The sequence below is a fragment of the Pezoporus flaviventris genome, unplaced genomic scaffold (assembly GCF_033815535.1).
Source record: "Pezoporus flaviventris isolate CSIRO_AGI_PZ_B2104156 unplaced genomic scaffold, CSIRO_AGI_Pfla_v1 ptg000001l, whole genome shotgun sequence".
NCBI classification, from domain to species: domain Eukaryota; kingdom Metazoa; phylum Chordata; class Aves; order Psittaciformes; family Psittacidae; genus Pezoporus; species Pezoporus flaviventris.
The window spans coordinates 48,858,039-48,885,546 of record NW_026892549.1 but is presented as its reverse complement, the minus strand read 5'-3'; the positions used below and the strand labels follow the sequence as shown (position 1 = coordinate 48,885,546).

Here is a 27,508-nt window from a genome sequence, read left to right as displayed (position 1 = left end):
AAACGTATGGCTAAGGGAGGAAATGACAAACCACTTTGAATACTGCACATTTCATTCTTTGACCCATGGGGAAAGATGCCCTTTGCCATGTAAAATCACTGCAAATCTAGCACACAATGAAAACATTTTTAAAAGGCAACCTTTAATATCTAATGAAAATTTGTGAGGATGGCAAATCATGTGCCAACATCACTGAAGGGATGCATAAAACCAGAGGACAGGATCAAGAGTTACATTTTTCAATCACACAACCTGCAATTAAGTTCTTTAATGTTTTTCAATAATCCCACAAATAGGAAACCATATCAGAAGAAAGAAGGCACAGCCAGTAAGAAGATAAATAAGAGTATGCATCCAAATACACCTAAAAAACCCAAACAGAAGCCTAGGTTTCAGCTCTCAAAAACAGCAGTCTTGAATTTCCTGTTAAATCAAACAGTAACAACAAAAAAAGGGTCTCTCAAGTACATTTCCCATGACTGTAGTTCCTTAAACAGAAATCTGCTTCTGTCTCTAACAAGGGAAGTTATCTTGATACCTTTTATTCTCAGCCCCTTGAACAATGAGGGCTTGTTTTTCTTCTTCAAGATCTGGCCTTTCTTTTGCAACTACAATTCCAAGAAGCTGATCTTGCATTCCTTCTGAAGTTATCATGAAGTTCAATAATGTTACCTGTTAGAAGAAATATTTTTGAGAGATAGAACAGTTAGGGCCAGATGCAATTTAGAATGCTTGTTTACAAGATGAGTTTTATATAATGTCATGTATTATGCTCAAACAAACTTTGAGAGTAAATGAATTGCAGCTGAGGGCTTAAGATTATGTTAGAAAGCTAACTTCAGGACCAACCCAGAAAGTTAACTACAAAAGCGATGTGACAAAAATTTACAGAATTTCATTCTGTTCCTCAAAATTACACTGAATATTTGAATATCAGTTCAAGAAGGATCTGCCCATTTCATGCCTGTCTATATCAAACAGCCTTCACAGGGAAAGAAGCAAAACATTTCTATGAATGGAAGATTCAATTTAATGTACAGATTTTGTAAGTAAATGTGATCATCATTTGTTTTCCAAAATTGTTCCATCTGAACATCCCAGTGCAAATGGGATGCTGGCACAGTATATTGCAAAAATATAAAGACCAGGTAGATCACATTTGCTGGTGTTTAGAAACATTTCCCCCATGAAATTTTTGCTGTTTTCATAAAGTAAGTGGTAACATACATGCTGGGGTTGTAATTCAAACTATTATTGTCTCTGCCACATGTTTTCTCTCTATTGGCCTTGTTCACATACAATTTGTGGTGGTGTTATTACAGGGATATTTGTACCCTAGAATTAGGATAGCAACATGTTTTCTTTTTTTCATGAGAAAATAAGTGACTGGGAAAAATAGTTATTGTTAAAAGAATTCCCATGCTATGACATATTTATAATGGATCCAGAAAAACCCACATAATCTTGCTGAAGAAGTGGCAAAAACAGACAGCATTTTACATGAGAAAGGGATGGAATACATTGCCAGCAGAAGGGTAGAAAACAGTTTGATGCATGTAGTCCAAAACCAAGAAAATCATCAAGATTGATTACAGTATTGGTTTTAATTCATTGACTAGGTAATAGTAACTACAGATTCTCTAGGCTTTTTTTGGGGGGTACAGATACCATTGACTTATATTTACAAAAAACATTCATCTTCAACATAATGATCAGTTACAATATGGGATACCTGTGAAGTTAGTTAACTTGTCTTGATCTGCTTCTGCCACTAATACCTGAAAGTTGTCCAAATATTGAGTCTTGTTTCATGAGTTTTGTTTGTAAAGTTAGGAAGGTACTATTTCTTAAATGTGATGTATTTCTTAAAATACATCACTAATAGTTTTTTGTTACAGCCTCAACTGAAAAAAAAACAATTTAGGAGCACATCACACTGTTCTTACACAGGAATTTTGTGAGGAGGTTCAGGTCTATATGACATTAAGAATCAGTAAGATCTTCACAAACAGCATGGCCTATTTCTTCCACACCTAATTTAACAATTTTAGTAATGGGAAGTACAAGAGGGACCTGCTTCAAAACTTCCAAGAGTCTTCTGTAAGCCCAATTTCTCTTTTTCAAATTAAAAGGTTAGCTACAATGTTATGAGCTATCTTTTAATCAGAGCTGCCACGCTCTAAAAGGTTGGCTGGCTCAGCCATCAGAACCTCTGAGGTCTAAGCACAAACTGCTGTATACATTCCACGTTTCTCCTTGGTCCCTGAAGGACAGGCTGGTATTTCATATGGGTGTGAATAAGTCACCTTTCCCTCAGCAGTCCTGAAAATTATCTAACTTTTTTTTAGTGGTTTTTACTGCATTTAATTAATAGTTCTAGAAGCAGGAAAAAGCTACTCCAAATGGCTAATAACTACAAATACATATATGTGCAGGTACTTGTAAATCCATGAGCTATGTCTCTTTGCAGGCTTCACTATGTAAGTCACATTAGAATTCAGTAGTCTTTTTCTGTGAGATATGAAAGCCGTATCAATAACCTTTTCCATGGACTCATTTCATTAGCTAGCTCCTGAATAAACCTCATGGCAAATTCACCAGTGGATGCTGAAATTGGTTTCAGACCAAGATATTGAGATACTACTTTTCTGCCTTCTGATCCCTGTATGTCAGCCACCTTAAGTCAGATAGCTCAGCAGTGTGTGGTGTAGCTGAGAGTGTACTGAACCATGGCATGAAGGAACTGCTCCTTATTAGAGCAATTAACAGCTGATGTCTGACTGCATGCTGCATGGAACCCAACTAGAGAAGATTCATATAGCTTTAAAACACATATGTACATTTTTTTTTCTGCATCAGTACTTCTTCATTGTCAAAACAGCTTACTGAATGTCATAATAGTTTAAAAAGTTTGTTTTCAAGGATTTGGGTTTCAGTATAGTCTATGTTCAACCAAACTGTAAATTTGCAATACTTTTCTATAAACAGTTCTTCAAAAATAATAATAAAGGGGGAATACATCTCCCAAGCAACTTCAAAAAGACTAAAACACCAATTTTTCAAAGCAGGAAACCACCTTTTTTTGTCCTAAGATAGAAAAATAAGAGTACCTGGAGTTATATAAATCTGTAAATACATTTTCTATCTGATAAAAATAAGGCACAATGCCAGGAATTCCTCAGATTCCTGTCCCTAACCATACTACAGATAAAAACCACAAATATGCAGGCCTAATGCTGAGTTTGAATGCAAGCCGACTATTCTATTAAACCCTTGAAAATATATTTATAATAAAAGATGACTAAATAGCATCAGGAGATACAGACTGGGAACAGTGATAAAATTACTCAATTAAAGAACTGACAGTATGAAAGAATGACAGCATTGCAAGGTGAAGTATTAGATATGAGAAATGTCAACACTTCTAAGGTGACACTAGTCTTCAAGCAGTGTAAAAAAAAAAAAAGGCAATGTTGGCAGGGAAGGGGGGGAAAAAAATTGCCAAAAAACCTTCCCTGGCTTTAGCCAAGGAATCATTTTAAAATTAAAACAGAGTAGCACATTCATTTACAAAATTCTCACCTTAACAGATGTTTCAGGAAGATAATGTGGATTTCTCAGCTTAGTTGTAATATAAAAGCGGAATTCAGGAGCGTACTCGATAATGGCATCTCCAAGGCACATGCATATACTCCCTGACTGCTTAAATGTCTGTTTGAGCAAAAGCGGCTCTAGGATAGGATCAAGTTCTTCCCCGACATTCTCCAGTAGCACTTCAGAATAACACAAGAATTAGTAGAACATTCTTGGCATTTATATTATCGATTGACTGTTCTTTACAATACGAATGTATAATATGTATTTATAGTGTGCAAACAATAAAAATATCAATCGATCTCTAGAGATAAGGTTAAGTTTCTTGCAATATTCAGGTGACTGAAAAATGAATTACAGAAATTTAATTTCTTTTTCTAATATCAACTTGCAAAAAAAAAAAAAAAAAGGAACTAAAATGCTATCACTATTACTGCTGCCAATGGCTTAGAACAGCATTTTAGGTCTGTCGTTCTTAAAAAAGGAAATAACAACAGACTAAATGCCACATGCCACAGAAATATTTTGGGGTTACTACTTATGCTTCGATTTTCACTGTAAAAATATGAGGCTGTCAAAATCAAGAAAGAAGGAATAGAGAATAAACAATTTCTTCACTTGTATTCTAGTCAGCCACTGAAAAATTGCTGGAGTTGTAACTATGTGTTTCTTTCATTAATTTATTTCTATTTGAGGGTAATAAGACTAATTGCAACAAAGGTACTACAGAGAATACAAGAATCATTAATGATCACAGTTTAGCAATCCAGTATTTATAGTCTTGAAGAGACAAATAAAATTAATGTTACTCTTTAGAAATAAAATTACTGTAACATGAAAACAAAGAAATTACAAATCTCATAAGGCAATTAAAAGATACAAATTAAACTATTATATTGTGATAAGAAGTATCTTATAACCTGAGGTGAGGACTGTAATTACTTTAGTACTAATTTGACTCAAAATGAGAAAAAAAATATTCTCTTTCCTTAATTATGAGACCATTCGATACTCATCGGAGTTTCATTTCTTAGCTAATTGTGCCCCCTCCAGGTTCTTCTGGAATTTACACTTCCATTAATCAACTTACCAGGACTGCCAAACTGAATGCAGTTTTCCAGGGTTGTAACAAATTCAGAGTCGCTGAGTTTGATTATATGCAAATTATTGTTTTTTTCCATGTTCTTTATCCATTTATTTGCTTGACCCTGAGGATCTATCATCAGAGGCCATCTTCTTGCATTACTGAAGGGAAAAATAAAAACGTTCAAAATTGAAATATAAGTTTTTCAGTACCTTAAAGTACTTCATAAGGTATTTATTCCTTTTTGTCATTAAAACAAAAGTATGTCACTATGAAATACCCAGTTATAATCCTTAAGAAATTTAAGGGGAGACAGATTAAAGTTCTTTGTTCCAAAAACCCCACAATTTTACTCTTTCAAAAAAAGTACTTAGAATAAGACTTCTTGCTTCCTAGAAAGTTTAATCACATTTAAATTTATAACATTTTCAAAATAAAAATAGCACACTTAGTTTTGAAATTCTGAATAGTTTTAATACAGTCATATACATAAGTGAGCATTTTTCCAGTGAAAATGAATGGAAATTTCCACTAAAGAACCGTTTTAGAGGTAGTGTAAAGGAAAATGTGTAAGCAGATTCAAAGACCTTTTAATCCCTAACTTTTAAACAGATACAGACACAAGGGACTTCTATGTTTTGTTCTTGTCAGACTTTTAGTAACTACTTCACAGATATTTTTATGGCTCTCTACTACATGTAGTTACATTACCAAGATATCTAAAACTAGTGAAACATTTTAATGGCCAATTACAACAATAACCACCTAAATTAGAAACCATCTAAGCAGGCAGAATACAATATAGTATACTACTGGAAGGTAAAAAATGGTAATAGCTTTTTTTTCCAAATTTAGCTTAAAAAGAAATCTTTCAGACTTCTACAGCCTCTACCATTATTACAAGTTACCTTACACAGAGTGAAAATGGCAAATTATTTAATATATTTTTAAAAAATTAACTTCTCTCTCTTGAAAAATTTTGATTCACAAATAAAACTTGTCATGTAAACATGTCTGCTCCATATTCTTAGTTTCCTTAAAAATTCTAAGATGAAATGTATGAAAAGTAAAACACAATCTCGGGATTTGTCTGATCTTTATTTATACCTTGTTCTTCGAAAGAGTGATGTTTCATGAAAGGTTTCCATAAATTGTCAAAAGAAAGTGATAAGTCTTGAATTAGAAAAAGGTACAGAGGAAGTAGTTGTAGATACAGTGAAACTTCTAAAAGACAATGCTCAGACAAGTTTAGTTCAATGCAATCTAAGTTCTTGCAGGCTTATTGTAAGTTTCAAAGTTGCTGGCAGGCAAAACTGTGTAACACATTATACACCTTGATCCTCTTTAAGAGAGCAATTTTAAAAAAGGTAAAGCACAGTTTAAGAAAAATCCTTGATGTTCTCTATTACAATCGCTATTTCATAAACTTATTAAGGACCAAGCATAGTTGTAAGGCCTATTTATACATGTGTAATACTACAGTACACAATAACATGCACGTAACCCTTTTTCTGAGGGTTCAGCTGTAACTCAGGCACACTTCTGTGGGGCACAGCTGTGTTGACTAGATTATCATTACTGAATTTTTCATTTTAAGCTGTGAGAGACCAGATAAACAAAACTATGCAAGATAGAAAAGGTGAAAACAAAGCTGAAAGGGAAGTTGGTTGCTTAGCAACTCACAAGAAGGTTTGGAACTTTGCAAAGAAGAAGAAAGCAGAAACTGGTTTTTATTTTTTTGGCAACTGATGTCAGATTTGGCAGCTCAGCAAGATCAACGACCAATCCTTTGCCAAGATGCAACAGAGGCAAACATTTCCTCACCTTGATATCAACCTTCTGGCTAACATAGAAAGTGTTCTTGATGTAGTTGTGAGCAAATGGATGTTTAGCTTAGTTGTGTTAGTCCTAATTATCATGCATGTGTATTAGTGAAAAAGTACTACTCAGAAATTGTGACTGATGCTGCTTGCAGAATCCCTGCACAGTAAAATGTGCACAAATGAATGTGACTGTGTATATGTATGTGTATATATACATATACGGAGCTAGAGAGCAGAAGCAGCTTGAGGTTCTTTGGATTGAAAATGGACATTGTGGAAGCAAGATAGGTTAGCAGAAGTTTAGGAGCAAAAGTTTTGGAAGAGAAATCTACCATGTGTGGCACTAGCCTGAGATTATACATGGTATGCTATACAGAGGTTCCTTCTGTGATATGGATCACAAACTGGACTTGGCAGTGACCCTTCACCAGCTGAAGGGGGATGGCTTTCTTCCCCCTAACAGAATGATTTAGCAAAATGGGTCATCTAAAAGGAACCATGCCCAGCCTACCTATAAGGGAAGAAGTTTTCACAAGTAAAACACATTGAGAGATTCAGGAAATGCATTAGTAATCCACCAGGACAGCGTGGTATCTAAGCAGACATTAAGAAAGTTAAAATGTGGGCTTTGTAAAGTTACAAGTATTTTGAATAATTTGGTAAACACAGATAAGGGAAAATTTGGTACCACAGTAGGTCTAGAGAAGTAAACAGAGAATTTGAAATCCGAACATCTGTCAGATGAGGAAGTAGCATCAGCAGTATTAGAAGACAAACTCACAGCAGGTAAGTGTTCACCAATGGATCCCAAGTGTACTACTGAGCTCCCAAACTGCTAGATAGTTCAGTTGCTTATGAGAACCTGAAGGGAGACCCAAGGGATATATGGCCAGGTGATTTTAAGAATAAAATGATACAAGGTGATATAGCAATTGCAAACTGTAAACTGAACATAGTGAACTTACATGTTAGGCATTATTCTAAACCAGGCACAATTTATGTCATTTGCTTGTAATGATTTTGCTTGCTTTTATTTTAAATTTGAGAAAACCTCAGCCAAAACCTACAGAATGTGCCTCTTTCCCTAACTACTTCACGTATTGTTTTCAGCATATCCCAGTTCAGACTTATTGTGTAATAGACATAAAATACTTAAGACTGAATAACTAAAAAGTAATTCTCTAATAACAGCCAAACACATAATGATAAAATTAATGATAAAATCCTCTTCATTGATGGGAATGCATAAGAAGTCACTCTGTGTGTTTGTAAATTATCCCTGAATAGCTCTCCCATTCTGTCTTTTGACAAATCTGTTATAAAAAGCTTCACTTGCATTTTATATGGTTCCTGGGGTCTTTATATAAAATTAATCTAGCCATAAACTCATAACTACAGGCATAATGTGTATCATCAATTTGAAGTAGAATCTATCTCAGATTTCAAAATTAAAGGCTATCATTATTTACTTTTAAAATGCTAACCATCTCTCCATTAGTTTGAAGAGAATTTTGATCAAAGCTTTATAAAAAGTGAAGTGTTAGGATGTACTGTAGAAGTGTTGAATCCATTAACATTTGTCAACTGTTTAGCCTGAGTGATTGCATTATTAAAAGGGTAATTGCCTAAAAAAGTAACATATACAGTCATAATCCCAGTGTATATCCTCTAACTTCAATGAGTAGTTTTGCTTCCAGAAGTACAATCAATGCCAATTTTGAAGTCAAACAAAAATACATTAAGATTCTTTAGATAGTGCATTATTTTGTCCTGTTTCATTTTGCCCTTTGCCACATATCCCGTTGCCAAAGCTGAAATACTATCCATGCGTCTATGCTTCCACAGGTTAACTCTATAATATTCAATTTCAGTTATGTGTGAAAACCTAACATTCACTCTACAGTAAAAGAAATATTCATTCACCAGTCACATTAGACTCCTCAATCTGTAGAATTTTCAGTCTAAGAATTTTCATATAAATCATAGTAAAAATAAAAGATATTAGTAAGTTTCTGCAGTAGCACACTGTATAAAAGATGCATAAATATTAGCTACCTGTTACCATAGGCGTGACAACAATTAACCTGGCTATGGAAAAGAATTGTAAGAATTACTTATTCATCATCCAAAAAAGAGAACCAACAGACATGACATAAATGGGTAGCAATCATAAACAGAAAAGCAGTTAAAACAGTGTTGTTTCACAGTCAGTTCAGCTTCAGCTGTACTAAGAAAAAACCTGAAAACTCAAAGTCAGTACCAAGGCATTAGCAAGCAGACTGGGCAGGACTGAGAGGTTTTTTTGTTTCACAAACACAAAGTCCAAATGAAAATCATAACTGCTTATGCAAGGTCACAAAGCTTAGTCTGTTGCAAGCACCTGCTCTGTATTTAACAAAAGTGTCAGTGCCATATATACTTCAGTCATCAGTAGACTCATTAATCTAAAGCTAATCACTAGTGAGCTACACATTGTCAAAGAAATCACTGATGTTTGCACTGATTGTGATGTTGGTATATACCAGATGAACTCTGTCCAGACAAACATATTTCTAGTGACTAACGTGAGACAGATGTGCATGTATTGGAACACCACGTAAGAATGTAGAATCATCTTAAAAGTGAAAGGCAATAATATTAAGATTTAGAGTTCTTGGGATCTGTATTTTCTTTCCATCAGTATTATTGCAATTTCAGAATTTGTTCCACCTTACAAAGAAGAATGAGAATATCTTTAAAGATGCAGAATTTTAAAAATGCTTTAGATCAAACAATGTATTGTTACATAAATTTGAAGGATTTTATTTGGATGCAGCTGAAGATAAATTCAAAAAGGAAAATTCAGAAACAAATAGGGGATTTCAAATGAAAAATAAATCCTTGTTTCCTTATCAGAACTTTCTTCAACTTTTGATAAGCCTATTGTAATTCTAACTACATTACAATAGGAAGCTGCAATTGCAACTGCCATGCAGTTGCAACCATAAATAGTATTTAGCAAATTGCAGTGCTCCGAAGATGTAATCAAGTTTCCGAGTTCACTTATTTTTTAAAGTTCTTTGGGGACTGGAATGGGTGCAAAGAAGACTTTGTGGTGCCCCATTCATAATTCCTGCTAAAGAGGTCCCTACACTAACCCAAAACCCAAAGCTCTCTTAGCTGTTGTCTAGGAATATGCTGGGTTGTTCTGCTCCAGAAGGGATCCTAGGAATTACTAGTCTGTATGAAGTACTGGTAGGGAAATAAGGCCCTAAAGAAAACAGATGCCAAATTGTCAGTGCAGATACACCTCTTCACCTTTTGTCAAATATCTAAAACTATGACGTGGATGAGGAAGAACAGTATCTAACCCTCAGCTTCCCAACAGGATGTGAAAGCCCACGTTTGTGAAATCAGAAGTTACTGCAGGAAAGATCAATCTCACACCTTTTCTTTCTGAGGCAGCTTAGGAGTACACAGAATAAAAGGCAAGAGACAGAGGAAGAAACTGGCCAGACCACATGGTTAGGATCATCGTCTGTAAGAAAGACTAGAAAGTCTCTCCATTCTAGCTTTCTGCACCTCCTTTACTGCCTTCAGTAAAAGATACACATGGGCCTTTTTTCACTGTTTTGTTACTGTGCCCTAGCAAAATAAAGTTCCCAGTGTACAAACCAACACTTCCAAAATGTCAGGGCTTTATATACTAAATATGTGACAAGCCTGGATGTTAATCTCCTACCAGTTGGCAACATAAACCAGAAAACTGTTCATACAGAGCTAATCAAGACATCGTCTATACTTCCAGTGCCATCTTAGGGAAAAGTGTGTGACTCTCATAGGAAGATGAGCAGAATAATGTTCAGTACCTCTGCAGAGACGCCTCTTGGCAGCAACTGGTGGTAGCACATTTCTTTAAAAATAAAGTGCTTTTTTAAGGAGAATTACTTCTGTATCTACTGATTACACTACAAGAATAGTAGTCAAAATTTTACTCCTGGAGCACTTTAGGATGTCTTAAACTGAATCCAGTGTGCAGCATGTTTGTAATAAAAAGGGAGGGGGGGGAGGTATCATTATATCAATCCGTAGGGGTTAAAAAGGAGGGGAGTGAATTCAGATTTAAAAAAAATACCTTATAATGTTAAAAAGTATTATTAGTGTTTTTTATAAATTTGAGCATTACAGTAGTTTTATAACTCTGATTGTTAAACTGGATGTACAGTAGAAAACTGTCTATAAAAGCAGAAAAGCATGTTGCGAGACGCTACTTAATGAATATTTTTCCCTTTTTTAATGTGTTTACTTACGAGATAATGATGCCATTATCGATAGAAAACGTGTCATAAGGTAGTCCAGCAATATTCCAAGCTCTGATCTTTACTGGTTCTCCCAGGGTATTTGTTAAGGAAAAATCATCAGAACAAGGAATGTTTCTTGTTTTACACAGCAATACCCACTCTTTAGTTTGCATCTAGATAAAAAGAAAACAAATAATAACTGAAGTTCTGCCTATTTGCAGATTTTTCAAACCATTAGAAAAATGTAGTTTTCAACCCTTTTCCCATAACATATGCTACATGCAAGATCATTAGATCTTCAGATGGAAACTCATCTTTCTGCATAAAATGTCTAAAAATGTCTTTTAAAAATGCCTTTGTATGTGACTTTTATGTATGAAATACAAGTTTATTTGATCAAAGCCTTGGTATGATTTCATTTACCATTTCAGTATAAGTAATAATATACTTTATTCATATTTGTTTGAAAGAACATTACAAAATTTTCTAAGAAAAAATGAACGAAGGAAATACATTGAAGGAAAATCTGAAATAAGGATTACATCCAAATTCTATGTTAAAATGAGGCACATTGATTTCTTTTCTCTCTTCATTTTTAGCAATTTTTTATATCCTGGACTATCCTGATTTTCAAAAGAAATGGAGATTAATTTATATGGCTGAATTCAGTGGCAGGTTTTGGTGTTCAGGTTTGGAGTTCAAAAACCTTCAAAGTCAGGGTAATCTCGACATCCAACATTTGTTATAGCTAAAATCAGCTTCCATGTCAAAATTTTGTATTCAGAATTCACTAAGAGTTACAGGCACAAGTCTGCTACATTACTGAGCTATTTTATCTTTTGTCTGGTTTTGCACAGAATTAGACCACTTTCAGAACTTGTTTAATTTTGATGGTGTTGAAATAGAACCTAATTCTGTTTTCTTTCAAGTTGAAGAGAATTTAGCCATTGAATGAGAGTAACCAGAGCTATCATCAGATATAAAGTTACCAGCAATTGCTTCAGAGAAGAAAAAGCAACCAAAGAACTCCATGCCTTACACCAGAATAAGGAGAACAAAGGAAGAATTTCCCCTGAGAATCATAAAACAAAGCTCAAAATACTACAATAGTTTTGGTTCCACTTATGAATTCTATTAAAACATAAATAAAAAATATAAACTTTGTAATAGAAGAAAAATTAATTAAATTTAATTATTACAAAACACAGGGACAAAATCCCTGTACGTATTACTTTTCTGTAGCTGGATGTAAAGGCTCCTAGGTAAGCTACAATTCCTGATGAAATAAGTATATCTCCAGTCAAATTGGTGTACTTCTGTCCCAGGTCCAAAGCAGTGTCATGCCAACGAACTGTCTCGCCCCCAAGGCCACTAATCAATTGTTCTGCTCGCTGTAGTTTTTTGCTGCATAAGTCAACCTCAGAATGAAAAAAATGGCTGATTACATGATGACTTTAAAGACATTTTACAAATATTAGAAGCATTCAAGGATTATTTTCCTGTACAATGTTTTCTTAAGTAATTTCGTCAAATAGAAAGCACTTTCGTATTATAATAAAAATTTTAAAGAACAAAAACAATCTCAGTACCAGTACAATAAAAACTATTCAGTTACATTTTCATCCAAATAAAAGAGGAAGACCAGTATAAATCATACAATTCAAAATAGCTCTGTATGCAATATGGAAGATATTCGTAGTCAAGGAAATTATCTGTATGTATGTCATAAAAGAAACAAAAACACCTCCAAAGACATCACTGTCTCATGAAAGTAGGTATGTTTCTGCAAAAGAACCAACCAATCAAAAACCCCTAAACATACCCCATCCTTATGAATACATATTCTGCATTTCTGTTGTTGGTTTTTAATTAAGCCATCTTTCCAGGCATGTTTATAACCTAACAGGAATTTAATTCAGCTGTGTTAGAATTCTTTACGATTAAGTAAAGACACATTTCAGCCACAGGATAGGAGGAAAATTGTCAACTCTCCCTGCTGTTACAATTCTGTCTTTCTTTTGGTAACCATAGCAGGCAATTTACACCACAGTAACAAAATGCTTGTGCAGTTTATCCCTCCCTTCTACTTCCAAACCATATCAGCATGCAGGAGAAACACACAAAGAACTGACTTTAACTACAGACAAGAATTAAGATTCCACTTCAAATTCCAAAACTATTTTTGTAAAATAGCTCAAGATGATGCACAGCAATCTTTAAAATCTCTTCTAAATATTGCCTATTTCTGCACATGTGACAGTTCTTACCAGTCAGGAGCAGAGTTTACCAAAAACATTCTCAAAATTGCATTAGTAGAAAAGGCATAAATAAACTTTCAAAACTTTAAATGTACTCACTTGCAAGTTAATAGATGAATCAAATTCTTAGTGCAATCATCGAAAAATTATCAAAAGCAGATATAAGTGAGAGTGTAGGAGAGGGGTATCAGTTGGTAAATTCATAGCATCTACATTTCCTATTACTTTAAAGCATTTATTCCCAATGCTTTGCCCATTTATAAGTTCAGGACCATTACACCAAAATAAAAAGATAGTTATCTGAAATTATGACATATTGGCAGTTAAAAGGAAGAATCATTTGACAAAGAAGCAAATTTTAAAGAATTTTACTGTATATCCATCATATACCTGATTTTCCAAGTCCGCCTTCTCCTGTTTCTTGGATTCCAACGTATCCTGGAGTACAGCCAATTTATCTTGAACCTCCTTCAGGTCTGCTTGTTTCTGCCTTAGGCTATCCATAGCAATCTTCAGTTCTCCTTCAGCTTGATTCAACTTCAGCTTTTTGGGTGCAACATTTTTTGCCACTCTAAAAAAGTCAAAGAATAAATTAAACAACAAAAAGCTACACTCTCACTCCAGGGTTGCTATTTTAAAAATTAACATGGTGCAAGGTCCTGCACCTGGGTTGGAGCAATCCCAGGCACAGCTACAGGTTGGACAGAGAAGAAATTCAGAGCAGCCCTGCAGAGAAGGACTTGGGGGTGTTGATTGATGAGCAAATGAACATGAGCCAGCTTCAGTGTGCACTTGAGCCCAGAAATCCAACCATGCCCTGGGCTGCACCAAAAGGAACGTGACCAGCAGGTCAAAGGAGGTGATCCTGCCCCTCTACTCTGCTCGTGTGAGACCTCACCTGGAGTATTGTTGCAGTTCTGGTGTCCTCAACATAAAAAGGACATGGAACTGTTGGAACAAGTCCAGAGGAGGGCCACGAGGATGATCAGGGGACTGGAGCACCTCCCATATGAAGACAGGCTGAGAAAGTTGGGACTGTTCAGCCTGAAGAAGAGAAGGCTGCGTGGAGACCTCATAGCAGCCTTCCAGTATCTGAAGGGGGCCTATAGGGGTGCTGGGGAGGGACTCTTCATTAGGGACTGTAGTGATAGGACAAGGGGTAATGGGTTAAAATTTAAACAGGGGAAGTTTAGATTGGATATAAGGAAGAAATTCTTTGCTGTGAGGGTGGTGAGGCACTGGAATGGGTTGTCCAAGGAAGCTGTGAAGGCTCCTTCCCTGGCAGTGTTCAAGGCCAGGTTGGACAGAATCTTGGGTGACATGGTTTAGCGGGAGGTGCCCCTGCCCATGGCAGGGCGGTTGGAACTTGATGATCTTAAGGTCCTTTCCAACCCAAACCATTCTATGATTCTGAAAAATGACGTAAAACTTTTGCAACACAGTAGCTCATGCAGTATTCCATTTCATATCAATCTGATGATATCTAAAGATAATCGGGTTTTGCTTAATCTTAGAATCATAGAATACTTAGGGTTGGAAAGGACATTAGGATCATCTAGTTCAAAATCCCTGCCATGGCTAGGGACACCTCACACTAGACCATGTCACCCAAAACTCCATCCAACCTGGACTTGAACATCTCCAGGGATGGGGCATTCACCACTTAAGCAGTTTCTGCAATTTTTTCTTTAATAACAGGTAACAGTTAAAAGCAAAAAGGATTATGCTTCCAAACTGTCATATTTGAACACAATTTAGAATCCATTATTTGTGACATTAGAAACACATAAATAATCATATATATTAATATTCACAAACACTGTACACACATATACGGCCAACTCTGTACAAAAATAAAATAAAATACAAAACACAGGAAAAAAGCCAGCTTTTCACTTCCAAGAATCTATTTTCCAGTTTTCAGGATTTCAATCTTTTACACAGATACTTTTGTGAGGAGAGTATTGGAAGTAACATATTATTTATCTATCCAAAACCAACAAGCAACAAAATGTGTTAGAATGTCCCTATGCTCAACTGAAATAGCATTTCACAAGTATTAACCTCATAATTAATTAATCCACTCTCATACTCAAGTTGTAGATCTGCTTTAAAGTCAACCTTTTTAGTCAATTTTCTCTCTGTCAGTTGGTACTTGTAATGTTAACAGTTGCTCTCAATTTGAGAAGTCTCTCAAGCATGCATTTACTAATATTTTGGTAAAGTAACACAATATCCTCTCAAATGAAGGCATGCATTACCTACCATCACTTAACATTCAAACTACAGGTTGACTTTAGTCACCCAGTGCTGATTTACTGTTAAATGTGAGTTACAGATGTTTCAAATTAGGAAGCATCACAAAAAATAAGCACACTTTTTCAGTGCATTGAAAGTGTAACAAAAAATATCCTTTTGTCTTGATATGATTACCAGAAACTTCCAAAGGCATTTCAATAATTCCTTTAACTATTTCCTGAGCACATTGCTGCTCCCATGTCTTAGAAAAATTCAGAACTGAAAATCAGGCTCTATACCTTAACATCAAAATAACCTGATCTCTTTAATCAAATTTATTTTAACCTTTCAAAAATTATCTTTATACATACTTACGTATCATATAACTCCATGGCTATGACCCATTTGCACAGACCCTCTGCTGCTGTGGAAGCATTTCGAACCTTCTCTGGTACAAATTCAGGATTTGTAAGATACTGTTTTCTTATGATAGCCATGTAAGCTGCAGGAATGTTATCCTTGTCATATTCATGGAGAGACTGTAGAAATCTTATGTCACCCAGAAGTCTCTTAGCAGGACCCCAGAAATCCTCGATTTTTTTCCCAGAACCTGATGGATCTGGAATCCTATCTGCTTTGACACCTTTAAGGATGCATATAGCTTCCATTACAAGCTTGACACCAGAAGGAGGACTCTTCATGGACTTAACCACTGTAATATCCTTAAAATTATAGTAAAAAAACCACCTTTAGAGCTCTGAACACAGGTGTATTGATTCTTCTATTACAACAGAAATAATAATAACCTTTTTTCATGTCAAGATAATATTTTTCCGTAAACATTTGCTGTTCTCATACTTGATAATTCTAAACACCATCTATAATATCAACCTCATAGCACAAGCCTGCATTGTCCATGCATATTTATCATTTTTGTTTGCTTGGGGGGGATGTCCAAACTTTTTATTTCATTTTTTTTTCCATTCTTTCTGGTCTTTTCTCTAAGGTACTATGCAAGTTAAACTAACACTGACTTATAGACAAAAATCTCTGAAATCTAATCAACAATCAGTTCAGACAAAGCAACAAACTCTTATGTGTAATTCATTTTTAGTTGCACTTTGTTCTGCTTCTAATTCAGTACTGGGCATGGCAGCTCAGTTATAGAGTACAGATGTTCCAGTGTTATGCTCTACCCTTCACTTCAGGCTGTAACACAATACTTCCAAGCTTACCGAACCACAGCATCAGCGGATTAGTAGATTTAAGATAACAAGGTAAAAGCTGCCTTCAACCCAGAACTAATGATCTATGCTCTTCAAGTACAGCAAATAAATCAATTAGTATTCTGGTCAGTTACTGAACTCCCAGAGTGAGCCGAAGGAGAAAAGAGATAGCTAAAAGGAAGACAATTACTGGGTAAAAAGTACTGACATTACAAAAAATAGCAGGAAATTAATAAGCAAAGTTTTAACTGCAAATATAGAATAATAAAAGAATGAAATACTACTACACGTATGTGTACAATTAATTAAGCAAGGGGTTTTTAATCTAAGGATTTATGGAAAATAATCTCTTTTATTCTTCCCAAAGAATAACTCTGCATGGAAATACAAATATTCTTTCTAAGAGCTTTTCTCAGAGAACACATACTTCAGCGAATTAAAGGATTTTTTAGATTCTCATGTTTATTTTGCCAACTAGTTTTAGACTTTGAGAGCTTGCATATATATGCATATAGGATGCATATAGGATCCATATAGGATCCATATAGGATCCATATAGGATAGATAGAAAAAGCACCTGGAGTGAGTATGGAAAAGTCCAGAAAAAATAACCAGGAAAGCAAATTTGATTTATGAGAAAAGACTAAAAGCATAGTGATTACTTCGTTTATAGAAAAGAAAACTGGAAGTGCTGAGATAAATGAGTACAGTCTTTAACTGCATAAAAGATAAAGAACCGTGTTCACGGGGGGCAGGACAGAAACAAGGTTAAGTTGTAATGAGTAAAATTAAAAGTAAACACCAGGAAAATCTTCTTAATGATAAATGTGTAAAGTGAAACAGATTACCAAGATTACAGTCTGAAAAAGACAACTTCCAAAGGTCCCTTCCTAGTTCTAAATTTATGTCTTTGTATATGCATTGCTAGAAACTTAGATGGTCAACAATAAATAACATTTAAGACTGTTATACTTTCTCTAATCTTTGCTGAACAAAGAACCATATGAGGTACAGAGATCCTTTTGACTTCAGATACTCATGTCAGCAGTACTGAATTACGTGTGAAGGGTGAAATCAAAAATGAGAGTCCTGTAGAGATACTCAAAGCTCTCCCTGCACGCAGAGCTTTTGGAGTTCATCATGCTATTTAAACATATTTTGAGGAAAAAACTGGGTTTTTTTTCCCTTGAAAGTTCCTACTACCTTTTTTTCTTTCCTCTTGTATTACAATACTCCCTTCTTGGAGACACTGAGCACTGACAGCAGCTGAAGTTATTACTTCATTAGCCTTCAAAGCCTCGTTCTTACCTTGTTATGCCAAGTATAATGCAATTGCCTTGAAGGGACTAAGTAGCTATTTTAGCAAAGGAATTCAATGATTTGACAATGCCAGAATCTAAAACTTTTGATACCAAGCAATAGTTGTAAGTAATAAAAAAATCAATTTTTCTGTTTCCTTGAAAGTTTTCAAAATCTTGTTTTCAGCAACTATAGCTGGAGTATATAGTCCATCCGTTATCCAGGCAAAGGAAACCTGAATATCCACAAAACCAGAGGCGGCTGACTCCACTGTCATACGCTTACAGGGAAGCACAGAATTTCAACATCAGTTTCTAGACTCTGAAGAACTGGATATGAAAATATTAGTCGAAAAGCTGGCAGGTTCTGAGTAAGGAAGTTAAAAGCGTACATTTTCTAACTTCTCCATTGTTGAGTCAAAATATTTTTGTAACTATGAATTTTGAAGTGTCCAGAATATTTGGTCTTGTAATCCATAAAAATTTTGTTACAGCTTTTACACTAGAAAACAGACACAGTAACATGTAAAATCTGAAAAGGCAGATATTCCATACTTTTGAAATCTGCATACCTCTCCAGTGTGTAAATACGTATTGTTAGCCATACCTGTGAAGTGAGAGTGTCCAGGGCAGCCAGAGCATTTTCTAAAAAAGGCATGGCTTGTGCTAAGTCAGCATCACATTCATCTTTGATGGCTTTTGCAGCCATAGCCTGCTCATTTGCCACTTCTTCATCAGCTTTCACGACTTTTTCAGTTTTGGCTACTTCCAAAGATTCTTTTTCAATAACAGCCATCATCTCATCAACCTGCTTGCTAGCTACCCGTAGCTGAGGTTGCAGAGCCTCCAGCTCAGACTGCATGGAGGCTACTTGAGACACAGCAGAGTTCAGTTTCTCCAAGCCAACTTCATATCTTCTTTTCAATTTCATCACCCTACTGAAAACAAATAGTACTTTATTATAAAGGTATTTTATCAGTATTTGACCACTTAATTCATTGGGAGCCATTCCCCAAATTTTGTGCTACTCTGAATAATCAAATGCTCTGTCAATCTTGTTTGATTTGCTCAACAAGCAGTAAACATAGCAGGGATTACTTGAGCCAGTCTTGAACTATTCTATCATGTATACTCAAAGATTGGGATATAGACAAATAAGTGATCACTTACAGGTGAATAAATGATTGTTAAGCTTCTGCCCCTTTGTTGGCAGGAGCTAGAAAGTCAAGATGGCATGGTAGTAACAGACCAGAAAAGAAGAGGGAAGAGATGGGGATATGCCTGTTATATTAGTTACCTGTTGGATTATTAGTTGAGGTGAGGTTGAAACAGAATTACTATCACTTGGAAAATCATTTTAGCATCAGTGAATGGCTCTGGGGACAACCAGTAGTGTCAGAATCAAGAAATTCCAAAGGCACTGGATCACTACATTCAAAACAGTGCTCCTTTTTTCCTGGAATTTCTTGCTGTATGCAGTGTTTCATACAGTGTGTTGATCAAATTAAGCACTTGTCTTAATTGTTATGGTAGTGTCTTACCAATGAGTAGGAAAAGAAATAAAAAGGAACTTTCCCTCACCAGCCATGAGAATAGAATAGATGTGCACATGCATACAGAGGTCCTTTCTACACAGGCATAGCACAGCTGAACCCTGTTAGCAAGCCACTGACACCTATCAAATTGAAAGTCGTTTTCCCACATAATATCTTCCCCACATCCCTCAGAGAAGCATGAAGTAAGCAGACTGCATTAATTACTCTGGTAGCATAATATACATAATCAACATATAGCAATGTCACCGGGGATGTCAGAAGTGGTCTAATGCAGGTATGTTTCGAGAGCATCAAGTCAAGACCTTTCATCCAGTGAGAAAGCATGCGTCCTATGAGTCCATTTTATGCCATTCTGTCAATTTAAATTAACTGAAAACAATTCACTTGTTTTGTTCCAATTAGCTATAAGAGATAGAAAATATTTTTAGTGAACTTGAGCTCCTTTAAAAAAGGTCACATTATAAATCCTTACGTGCGTTTCTTTTCAAGTAGACTTTTAAAAGTGTAGATTAATTCCAAGTATGAAGTAGGTGTAACATAGTTGTGTCTTTGAAGCTCTGCACAGTATAAGTCCGATAAATCAATGGTAGATGTATGAAAGCTTTTACACATATCAATACATCCACTTCGAGTTCCTTCTGACATTTCAACATCTTCCAAGAAGCGAGAGGCAACAGCTTCTAATGCATCTTCAGGCCATGACTACAACAAATTAATAAATGCCTTTCTCTTATTCAATATTTCACACTCACAAATCTTAACACATTTTTAAAAAAAGCATTTTTACCTCATTTCATAGGTAAAGTTACCAAGGCACAGAGAAATGACTTCCTAATGAAAAGATCAGCAAATAGGACAATAAAAGAACTGGAAAGAACCAAACTACTTAGGGATTCCGTTCAAGCCCACTTTTCATTTCATCCAGTACAAACACTGTTACTAAAAGGAATATTTTGCATTTTCATTCCGTCCATATGTGTGTGTGACTGTCTCCACTCTTCCTCTTCAAAATAACCTTTAAAGATACAGCACTGCATTTTAAGACTTGATGAAACTTAAGCTCCTCAGATTCTCTATATGATTAAATTCTACATCTTATATATTCTAAGTTCTTTTGCACAGTCAGAATATAGTTTTATTTCAAAGTAGTGGGGAAAAAATCTATATCAAAAGTTCTGTCTTTGACAGGCATATCAGTTTCAAACATTTTGGCACCCTAGATTCTGCCAGTCATAGTAATATAAGAAAACACTACATATCTAAGTCTGTAATGTCTCCGGTTCTATGTTCATTCAGGTATATGGTCTTATACCACAGGTATTTCCTTGATGATTTTGCATTCAGCCTATACTGGCCTTTATTACAGTCAGAATGGTTCTAATGGTGTAAATAATTTAAAACATAACACTAAGAATATTCAAGATATTTTCCACTGCTAACTTGACCAAAGAGAATTACTCATTATAAAAAGGCTTGAAATCAAGTTTCCATGGCATTTCCAGTGGAATACCAACAAAAGCTTTGTATTTACCTGAAACCAGTCCAGTGTGCAGCAGTTAACAAGGGCCGGAAATTTACGAAGGCGATTACGAAAAGCATCTCCAATGGGACTCATTGCCAGTACTATATGTAGCTGATCTCGACAGCGAGCAACAAACATGTTAAAAAGAGCTATAGGACTGCCATCTGTCTGTTTTAACCTGTCCTGTTGGCGATCTATTTGACGCATTTGATCACAAATTTCTTGTTTCTCATCTACTGCAAAGAGGTTTGGCACTTCACCTGCATTTAGTAAATTATTAACGTCTTCTAAGAATGATTCCTTTTTAATCTGTGTATCTGTGAACAAGAAAACTCCCTGTGTTTCTCCTTCAGCAGATTTTCTTAATATGACTTTTAAGTCTTTATGCCACTCGTTGTTACCATAACTTTTAGTTATTTCAACCTGAAAAAGGTTGTATTCAGCCATATGGGCTGCTAATCGAGTAAGAGACTGCCGGCCACTACCACCAACACCAACAAGGAGGGCATGGCTGCGAGGCTGTTTCAAAATGCGGGAAATTCTACAAATATGTTCGATAGCAAATCGGAACAGGACAAGCTGCATTGGCTTTTTGCTCATGTTATTAAACTCTTCAAGGTGACTCTCTACAACTAATCTCAATTGATCCACATTATTAATCTCTCTGTATGTAGTGTCCTCTCTCTTAGGGTCATGAAAATCACAAAACATTAGGCTACGCAAGTCATCTTCTTCAACTCGGCCATCACTGTTGAAGTCCAGATTTTGGAAAAGTTCATTAAAGTCTTCATTTAAGTCATTTTTCACTACTTCTTGGATAAATCCAACAAGCCAAGCCCGGTCAGGATTATCCACCAAGCGATCATAATATACTCTAAGAACCTGTATAATAAAGAAGTAACTCTTTGAACAGCTGCTTCTGCTCTTGTACCTGTACTTCTTTTAAACAAGTTAAAACAAATACAATTCTGCAAAAGACTTCAAAATATAAACTTAAACTTCGCTATGTAGAAAACACTACACAGATATTTAGAATTCATTTGAACAGTTAAGCCCAGTAATAATGCTTCTGAAATGGAAATCCAGATGGAAAATACATACACACACACATATACATATATTTATAAATGTTATTACATAAATGCATAAAAGGCTGCTGCAAAGAGGGTGGGAACATGTTGATCTTTCCACTACAGCAGGATAGGACAAGTTATAGTGTTGTATTTCAAGAAAGAAGACTGCAACTGGATATTAGAGTAAAAGATAGTGAAGAACTTGAACAGATTGCCTGGAAGTCTGAACATCTTTCATCTTTACTTAGAGAACTGTAAGAAATTTTTAGGAGGGAAAAAAAAGTAATCCAAAAGTTACTGCTGTTCCTCTCTTTAGGTGATCCTGCTTTGGGGAAGGATGATGGATCATCACTTCCATAGTTCATCACTTTCATGCATTCTAATGATCACTTACATAGTCATTTTATGCTGATTCGATTCTATGAACTATAGCTAAATACTTAAAGGCAACATTTTTCAATAACTTTGCTTTCTTTTAACCTAGAAAAAGAAAAACCACACAACAAAAAAAAACAAACACAGAAACCCCAGAGCAGATATCGCTTACATGAGGCCTTTCCCTTCTGTTTTTAAAGATCACTTCAGATCTTTCAGTGTGTCTATCCTATTATGACTGAAAGAAAAGAAGCATTTGCTGAAGACAGTAAGCTCAAGAATTTCTTCCAAAGGCAGCCCAGAATTAAGAAAAACAAGAAAAATAATTAAAAAAAATAATAATTAATAATCTCACTGTTGATTTGGCCTTTTTTGGAGGAAAGAGAGAAGAAAGAGAAAACACTGTGCAGGTATTAAAAGCAGCAAACAGAGTCTACATAATCACGTGAAAGTGAAGGTTTAACAATCAACTATACTACTGAGATACAATTCATATTTCTTAAAATGTCTGATTTCCTCTGCTTATAAATAAATCCCTTCTCATGAGTGTGATACCAATTCACAGCTATTAGCCAACAGGAGATGGAATTACAAAATACACAAATTCACATTTTTCTTACTTGAAACAAACATAATTCCTTATTATTGAGTGATTTACCTCATGAACCCAGAGACGTTTTATCATGCTGTCAGATTCTGTTGTTTCAGGCCTTGACAGGCAAACACCTTGAATAACACGTGAAAAGTCACGGAGATTGAACAAATAATGAGATTTGGCTGGAGTAGGCAGTAGAGTCTTCATAGCTTCCTTATGTATATTCATGGTTCCATTAATAATTTGTGGAGTCAGTTCTACATATTCTGATGGAAAGCTATAACTAACAAGTTATAAAAGGTGGTAAGCATCGAATGATTTTCACAATTGCATCATATTTAATAAATAAAATTTTACATGTACACAGATTTACTTATAAGTTCATGCCAATTTTTAATTTCTATGATTATACTTCCTCACATGTAGCTTTAAAAAAAATCTTAGCTCTGTCACTAGATAAACAGATTAACTCTGCAAATCCAACCTATTAACTATGGAACACGCTGACAAACTTTGCTATGTTATATAGCTAATTATACCCTTCTCATTTTTATGACTAACAATGGAGAAGTCAGGTCAAATAGCTCTTGCTGTCTCCTGGGACTTCTTTCCCTCAAAGGATCAGAAACTGTCACAAACTTAGTCTAGAAACAGGACATGATCACCTTTTGAGGCTTAGCTGTCAGAATGGACAGATAATGAAAGCTGAAGTCCATTCCTAATAATGCAATTAAAAATTACATAGTGGTGAAAGGCCAAAGAAAGAGTAAGCCTTTTTGAAACACAGGAAATTTAAGAGCAGTTTCCAGTTCTGTTCTTTGAACAATGACTAACCAAATTCTATTCTTAGTTACTATACATGAAAGAATTCTGTATTACAGAAATACATCAACTAACTGAATTAGCCCTAGCTAATATAAACCTCTGTTAGAGACATCAGAACAAGAACTTTACTATTGGAGTATTTTAAGATGAGCCCTGTTTCTGTGGAGTAATGAATAACTCAAAAGGCACAGGATATAAAAGATCATAATTTTCTTTTTACCAGCAGTGTCCCACAGACATATCTTGGAGACTTCCTAGTATAATAATTTAAACACTGAGTTTGATTTTTCCCAGTACATAGAGATTACTTACCATATTGTTAAGTGCCAGTCTAAGATTCTAGAAAAAATTGTGTACATGGATTCATCATCAAAGTCATTAATAGTAACTGTATTAAAGTGTCGCAAGAATCGTGGGGTTACTGGGTTTCGACCTCCACCTAAATATTAGAAAGCATTAATGGTATAACTAACAGAAAAAAAGACTAAAATAAAGCAGTAAAAGCTTAACATTTTTTGCCTGATCTTTGATTCAGCTAGCAGGCCCACATTAAAAAGCACCATACTTTGTCATAAGTCTAATAAAAACAACATGTGACAATCAGTTCTGCCATAACCAATAGTCTGCAAAATACAGATTGGAATCTCAAGTTATAGATAGATAGATTTGACACGATTTTAACTATGCTTCTGTTATATAAGAAAACTTTTATGATAAAACTCCAAAACTATGTGCTTGATTTTCAAAGCATCCTAATGAAAGACAACTCTGCAAGTAATGTTGCATACTTTATTCATTTAAAATTTTACCCCAGTTCTAGAGTTAGGATTTTTTATGACTAAATTGTGATTTGAACAATGAAGCTATTTATGGAAATAAGGGGGTGTAAACCAGAAAGGTATTGGAAACTTGCCCCTTTTGTTTAGAATTCAGGGTTAAGTTGCTGCACAGTGTGTTCAACCTTCTTACAGCAGCCAATCAGAAAAAAACCTAGCTGAAAAGTGGGCAATCTGCTGTCTCTAACACTGGGAGCATAGATAAGGGCAACCAAATTAGCATGGTAAGTTCTTTTAAAACAGAAGTTGGAACTAGATGATCTTAAGGTCCTTTCCAACCCTAACGATTCTATGATTCTATGATTCTATGTGACTTTGGACCTAAGGCATGACCCTGGGCTAATAAAACTAGTACAACTGGCCTGGAACTGTCTCCCATTTGGCCACCTGAGTCTGCAAGCAGAATTAGTGATTGTCTATATTTAACTGTGCATGCGTTACTAGTATCTGCTGAGGATTCATATTTTATGCGAAATAGGCCAGTTATTTATCCTGCTTCCTTCCACCCTAACTAAAGTCATCTCTCAGCCACAGCAGATTACAATACTTCTCAAAGTTTACATGTGCACTGATGGCAAAATTACACAAGCTGTTTAGATATAAATAAGACTTTCACATAAAAGATAATCCTTTCCCAATATAAATTTTAAATCTATTAACCAAGTAGCTTTAAATGTTCTTTAAATAGCTTTGTATTTGTTTCAATAGCAATACATGCACTGATTTCCAATTTTCAGTTCCTAGTAGAAGAAAAAAAACAACACAGGTTAGAAAGAAGAATATAACTTTGCAAGTTCTGGAAGTAGCTCCCTGTACAAAGCTACTGAAATAAAATATTCAGCCTTGAAGTCAGCTGATTTGTAATGTTTGACACAAATATTTAAGACCGTAACTTGTACATTTGTTCAGTCCATTTTTTTCACCATTTGACTGGAAGAGTACTGGAACAAAATTAGCTACAAGCTTTCCTGGGAAAGCAAAATTAGAGCCAATTTCAGAGCAGTTGAAAATCACACCATCATGCTGGAACAGGAACATAATATGAAAGGATAACTTACAGAAAAAGCTTTACAAAAAATTAACATGTAAAATTTCAAAATTCTTTCACAGTTTCCTTCTGCTCAGTTATTCCACACATTGATAGTTTCAACTGCGTGGATGACACTGCCTCTAATTTAAAATGATTGTAAGAGCAGTTTTGCTTCTTTAGGAAACCAGACAGGTGAAACAGCAGTGGACCCCTATTACATTGGGCATGCATCACCAAACACAAAAGCAGTCTCAGCAAAGAACTGGCATGTTCTTTTGTGTGCTTGTGTGTGTAAATAACTCTACAAAATGAAGGAGGAAGGTCTAAGGAGGCTGAAGCAGACAACAGAAGGAAAGCACCAATCATAGCCTGACTTAATACTGTAAATGTGCTCAGCTATGGTCTGTTAGAGGCACGGCTGTGAACTATTCTGTAAAAAAGAAATTGCTATACGATTCCTGCAGTAGTGAAGGAAATAGATTGTATAGTTTCTATAAAACTGAACACAACAGAATCAAGTAGACATTAATTCCTCATGTTAACTGACAAAATATGCCAGATTTTTTAATTTTAACTAAATAGGTCATATAGTAAATGTGCATGCAGGCTATCAGAAAAGTAATGACCTCTTTACATCATATGCTTTATTTCTTTTTGGACAAATAAAGTAAGGTTCATGTGCTTAAGGATATCACATAGTCCTATTTAGACAAGTTTTGAATAAAAATTACTGAAGGTCAATGGAGGGTCCCATTAGACTATAGGGATTTCATAAATACTTTGTAGATACATTCTTGTTTTCCTGAGAAGAAATATTTCTTTCTCTCAAGAGACCAATACGAGTCTCTGCTGCTCCCCAACCACTCTACTATGACTTCTGCTCACGCTCCCTGCAAGGAAAGGGTTCCTTGAGTCCTATCATAAAGACCCAAGTTGTAAAACTATTCAGCAATAAGCATTCAGTCTTCGGAAACCAAAGAATCATGAAAAAGCATATAGGACACATCTCTTACCTGGTGGTCCCATTGCACACACAATTTGAAGATCTGTAAGTTTAATCTTTGAGCAGTCTTTAAGGTCATACCAATTCCAGTGATCTAACCACTGCCGCAGTAATTCAACAGGTGGCTGAGCACCATAGACCTCTCGTGCTGGCATATTAACATCATCTACAAATACAACCTGAAAAGAAAAGCAGAAAGGATTTTGCATTTATTCATTTTACTGAATATATGCCACTATTCTGCTTGATTCTGGAAACACTGCACATCAATTCACTCTCATTAAAATTAATGGTAGTAATAAATATAAATACATGGTTTTGAAAAGTGGCCCTAAGCTCATATTGGAGTTTCTGCTGAGATAAATAAAAATCAAACTTAAGAAGTAACTATGACATTCTAAAGCCATTACAAAACATACCTACCAAGGACAGAAAAACTGTGCTTCTAAATTCTGAGTGTATTTAATGAAAGATAGTAAACTAATACTTGCTATTTAAACCTTACTCTGCTACATACATGGCTTTTCTTGGGAAAAAAGATGGCGTGAAGACAACCCAACAAAAATCTCAAAAGGTTGTGATAGATATGTATGATTAAATACTGGTACTTTCAGGATGCCTGTAGACTACTTGTATATGCAGCTTTGTTTTTTATTTCTTTTCAGTATTTCCTAGCAATTTTGTTTGTATTTAAAGGTTATTTACATACAAAAATGTATCAGTTACCAATTTTTTCCCAAAAGGTGGTCCAAAAATTCCTTTTCTCCTCTTGTCCAGCTTGGACATTATAATATCCTGAGTCTGAGCTGCTGTAGTTTGCGCTGAAAAGTTAACGAGCAGTGGTGTGTAGACATCTTTATTCAAATTATTTAAAAGAAAATTCTGGAAGGAT

General features: G+C 35.2%; 1 protein-coding gene across 3 annotated transcripts in view; it reads right to left on the bottom strand.

Moving 5' to 3' along the window:
- The window catches only part of DNAH7 (dynein axonemal heavy chain 7), a 108,552-nt gene that overhangs the window by 23,555 nt on the left and 57,489 nt on the right, over positions 1-27,508 (bottom strand). For all 3 annotated transcript variants that reach the window (XR_009744020.1, XM_061457043.1, XM_061457034.1), the window contains exons 36-49: positions 27,343-27,498; positions 26,627-26,795; positions 24,060-24,186; positions 22,986-23,205; positions 20,889-21,761; positions 19,830-20,059; positions 18,409-18,739; positions 15,653-15,999; positions 13,430-13,610; positions 12,014-12,199; positions 10,791-10,954; positions 4,685-4,839; positions 3,583-3,773; positions 539-672 (exon numbers count right to left, since the gene is read on the bottom strand). Coding sequence is in view for 2 of the 3 variants with exons in the window: in XM_061457043.1 (XP_061313027.1) it covers positions 539-672; positions 3,583-3,773; positions 4,685-4,839; positions 10,791-10,954; positions 12,014-12,199; positions 13,430-13,610; positions 15,653-15,999; positions 18,409-18,739; positions 19,830-20,059; positions 20,889-21,761; positions 22,986-23,205; positions 24,060-24,186; positions 26,627-26,795; positions 27,343-27,498 (3,464 nt within the window). In the remaining variant the exon portion in view is untranslated. The remainder of the gene's footprint in view (positions 1-538; positions 673-3,582; positions 3,774-4,684; positions 4,840-10,790; positions 10,955-12,013; positions 12,200-13,429; positions 13,611-15,652; positions 16,000-18,408; positions 18,740-19,829; positions 20,060-20,888; positions 21,762-22,985; positions 23,206-24,059; positions 24,187-26,626; positions 26,796-27,342; positions 27,499-27,508) is intronic.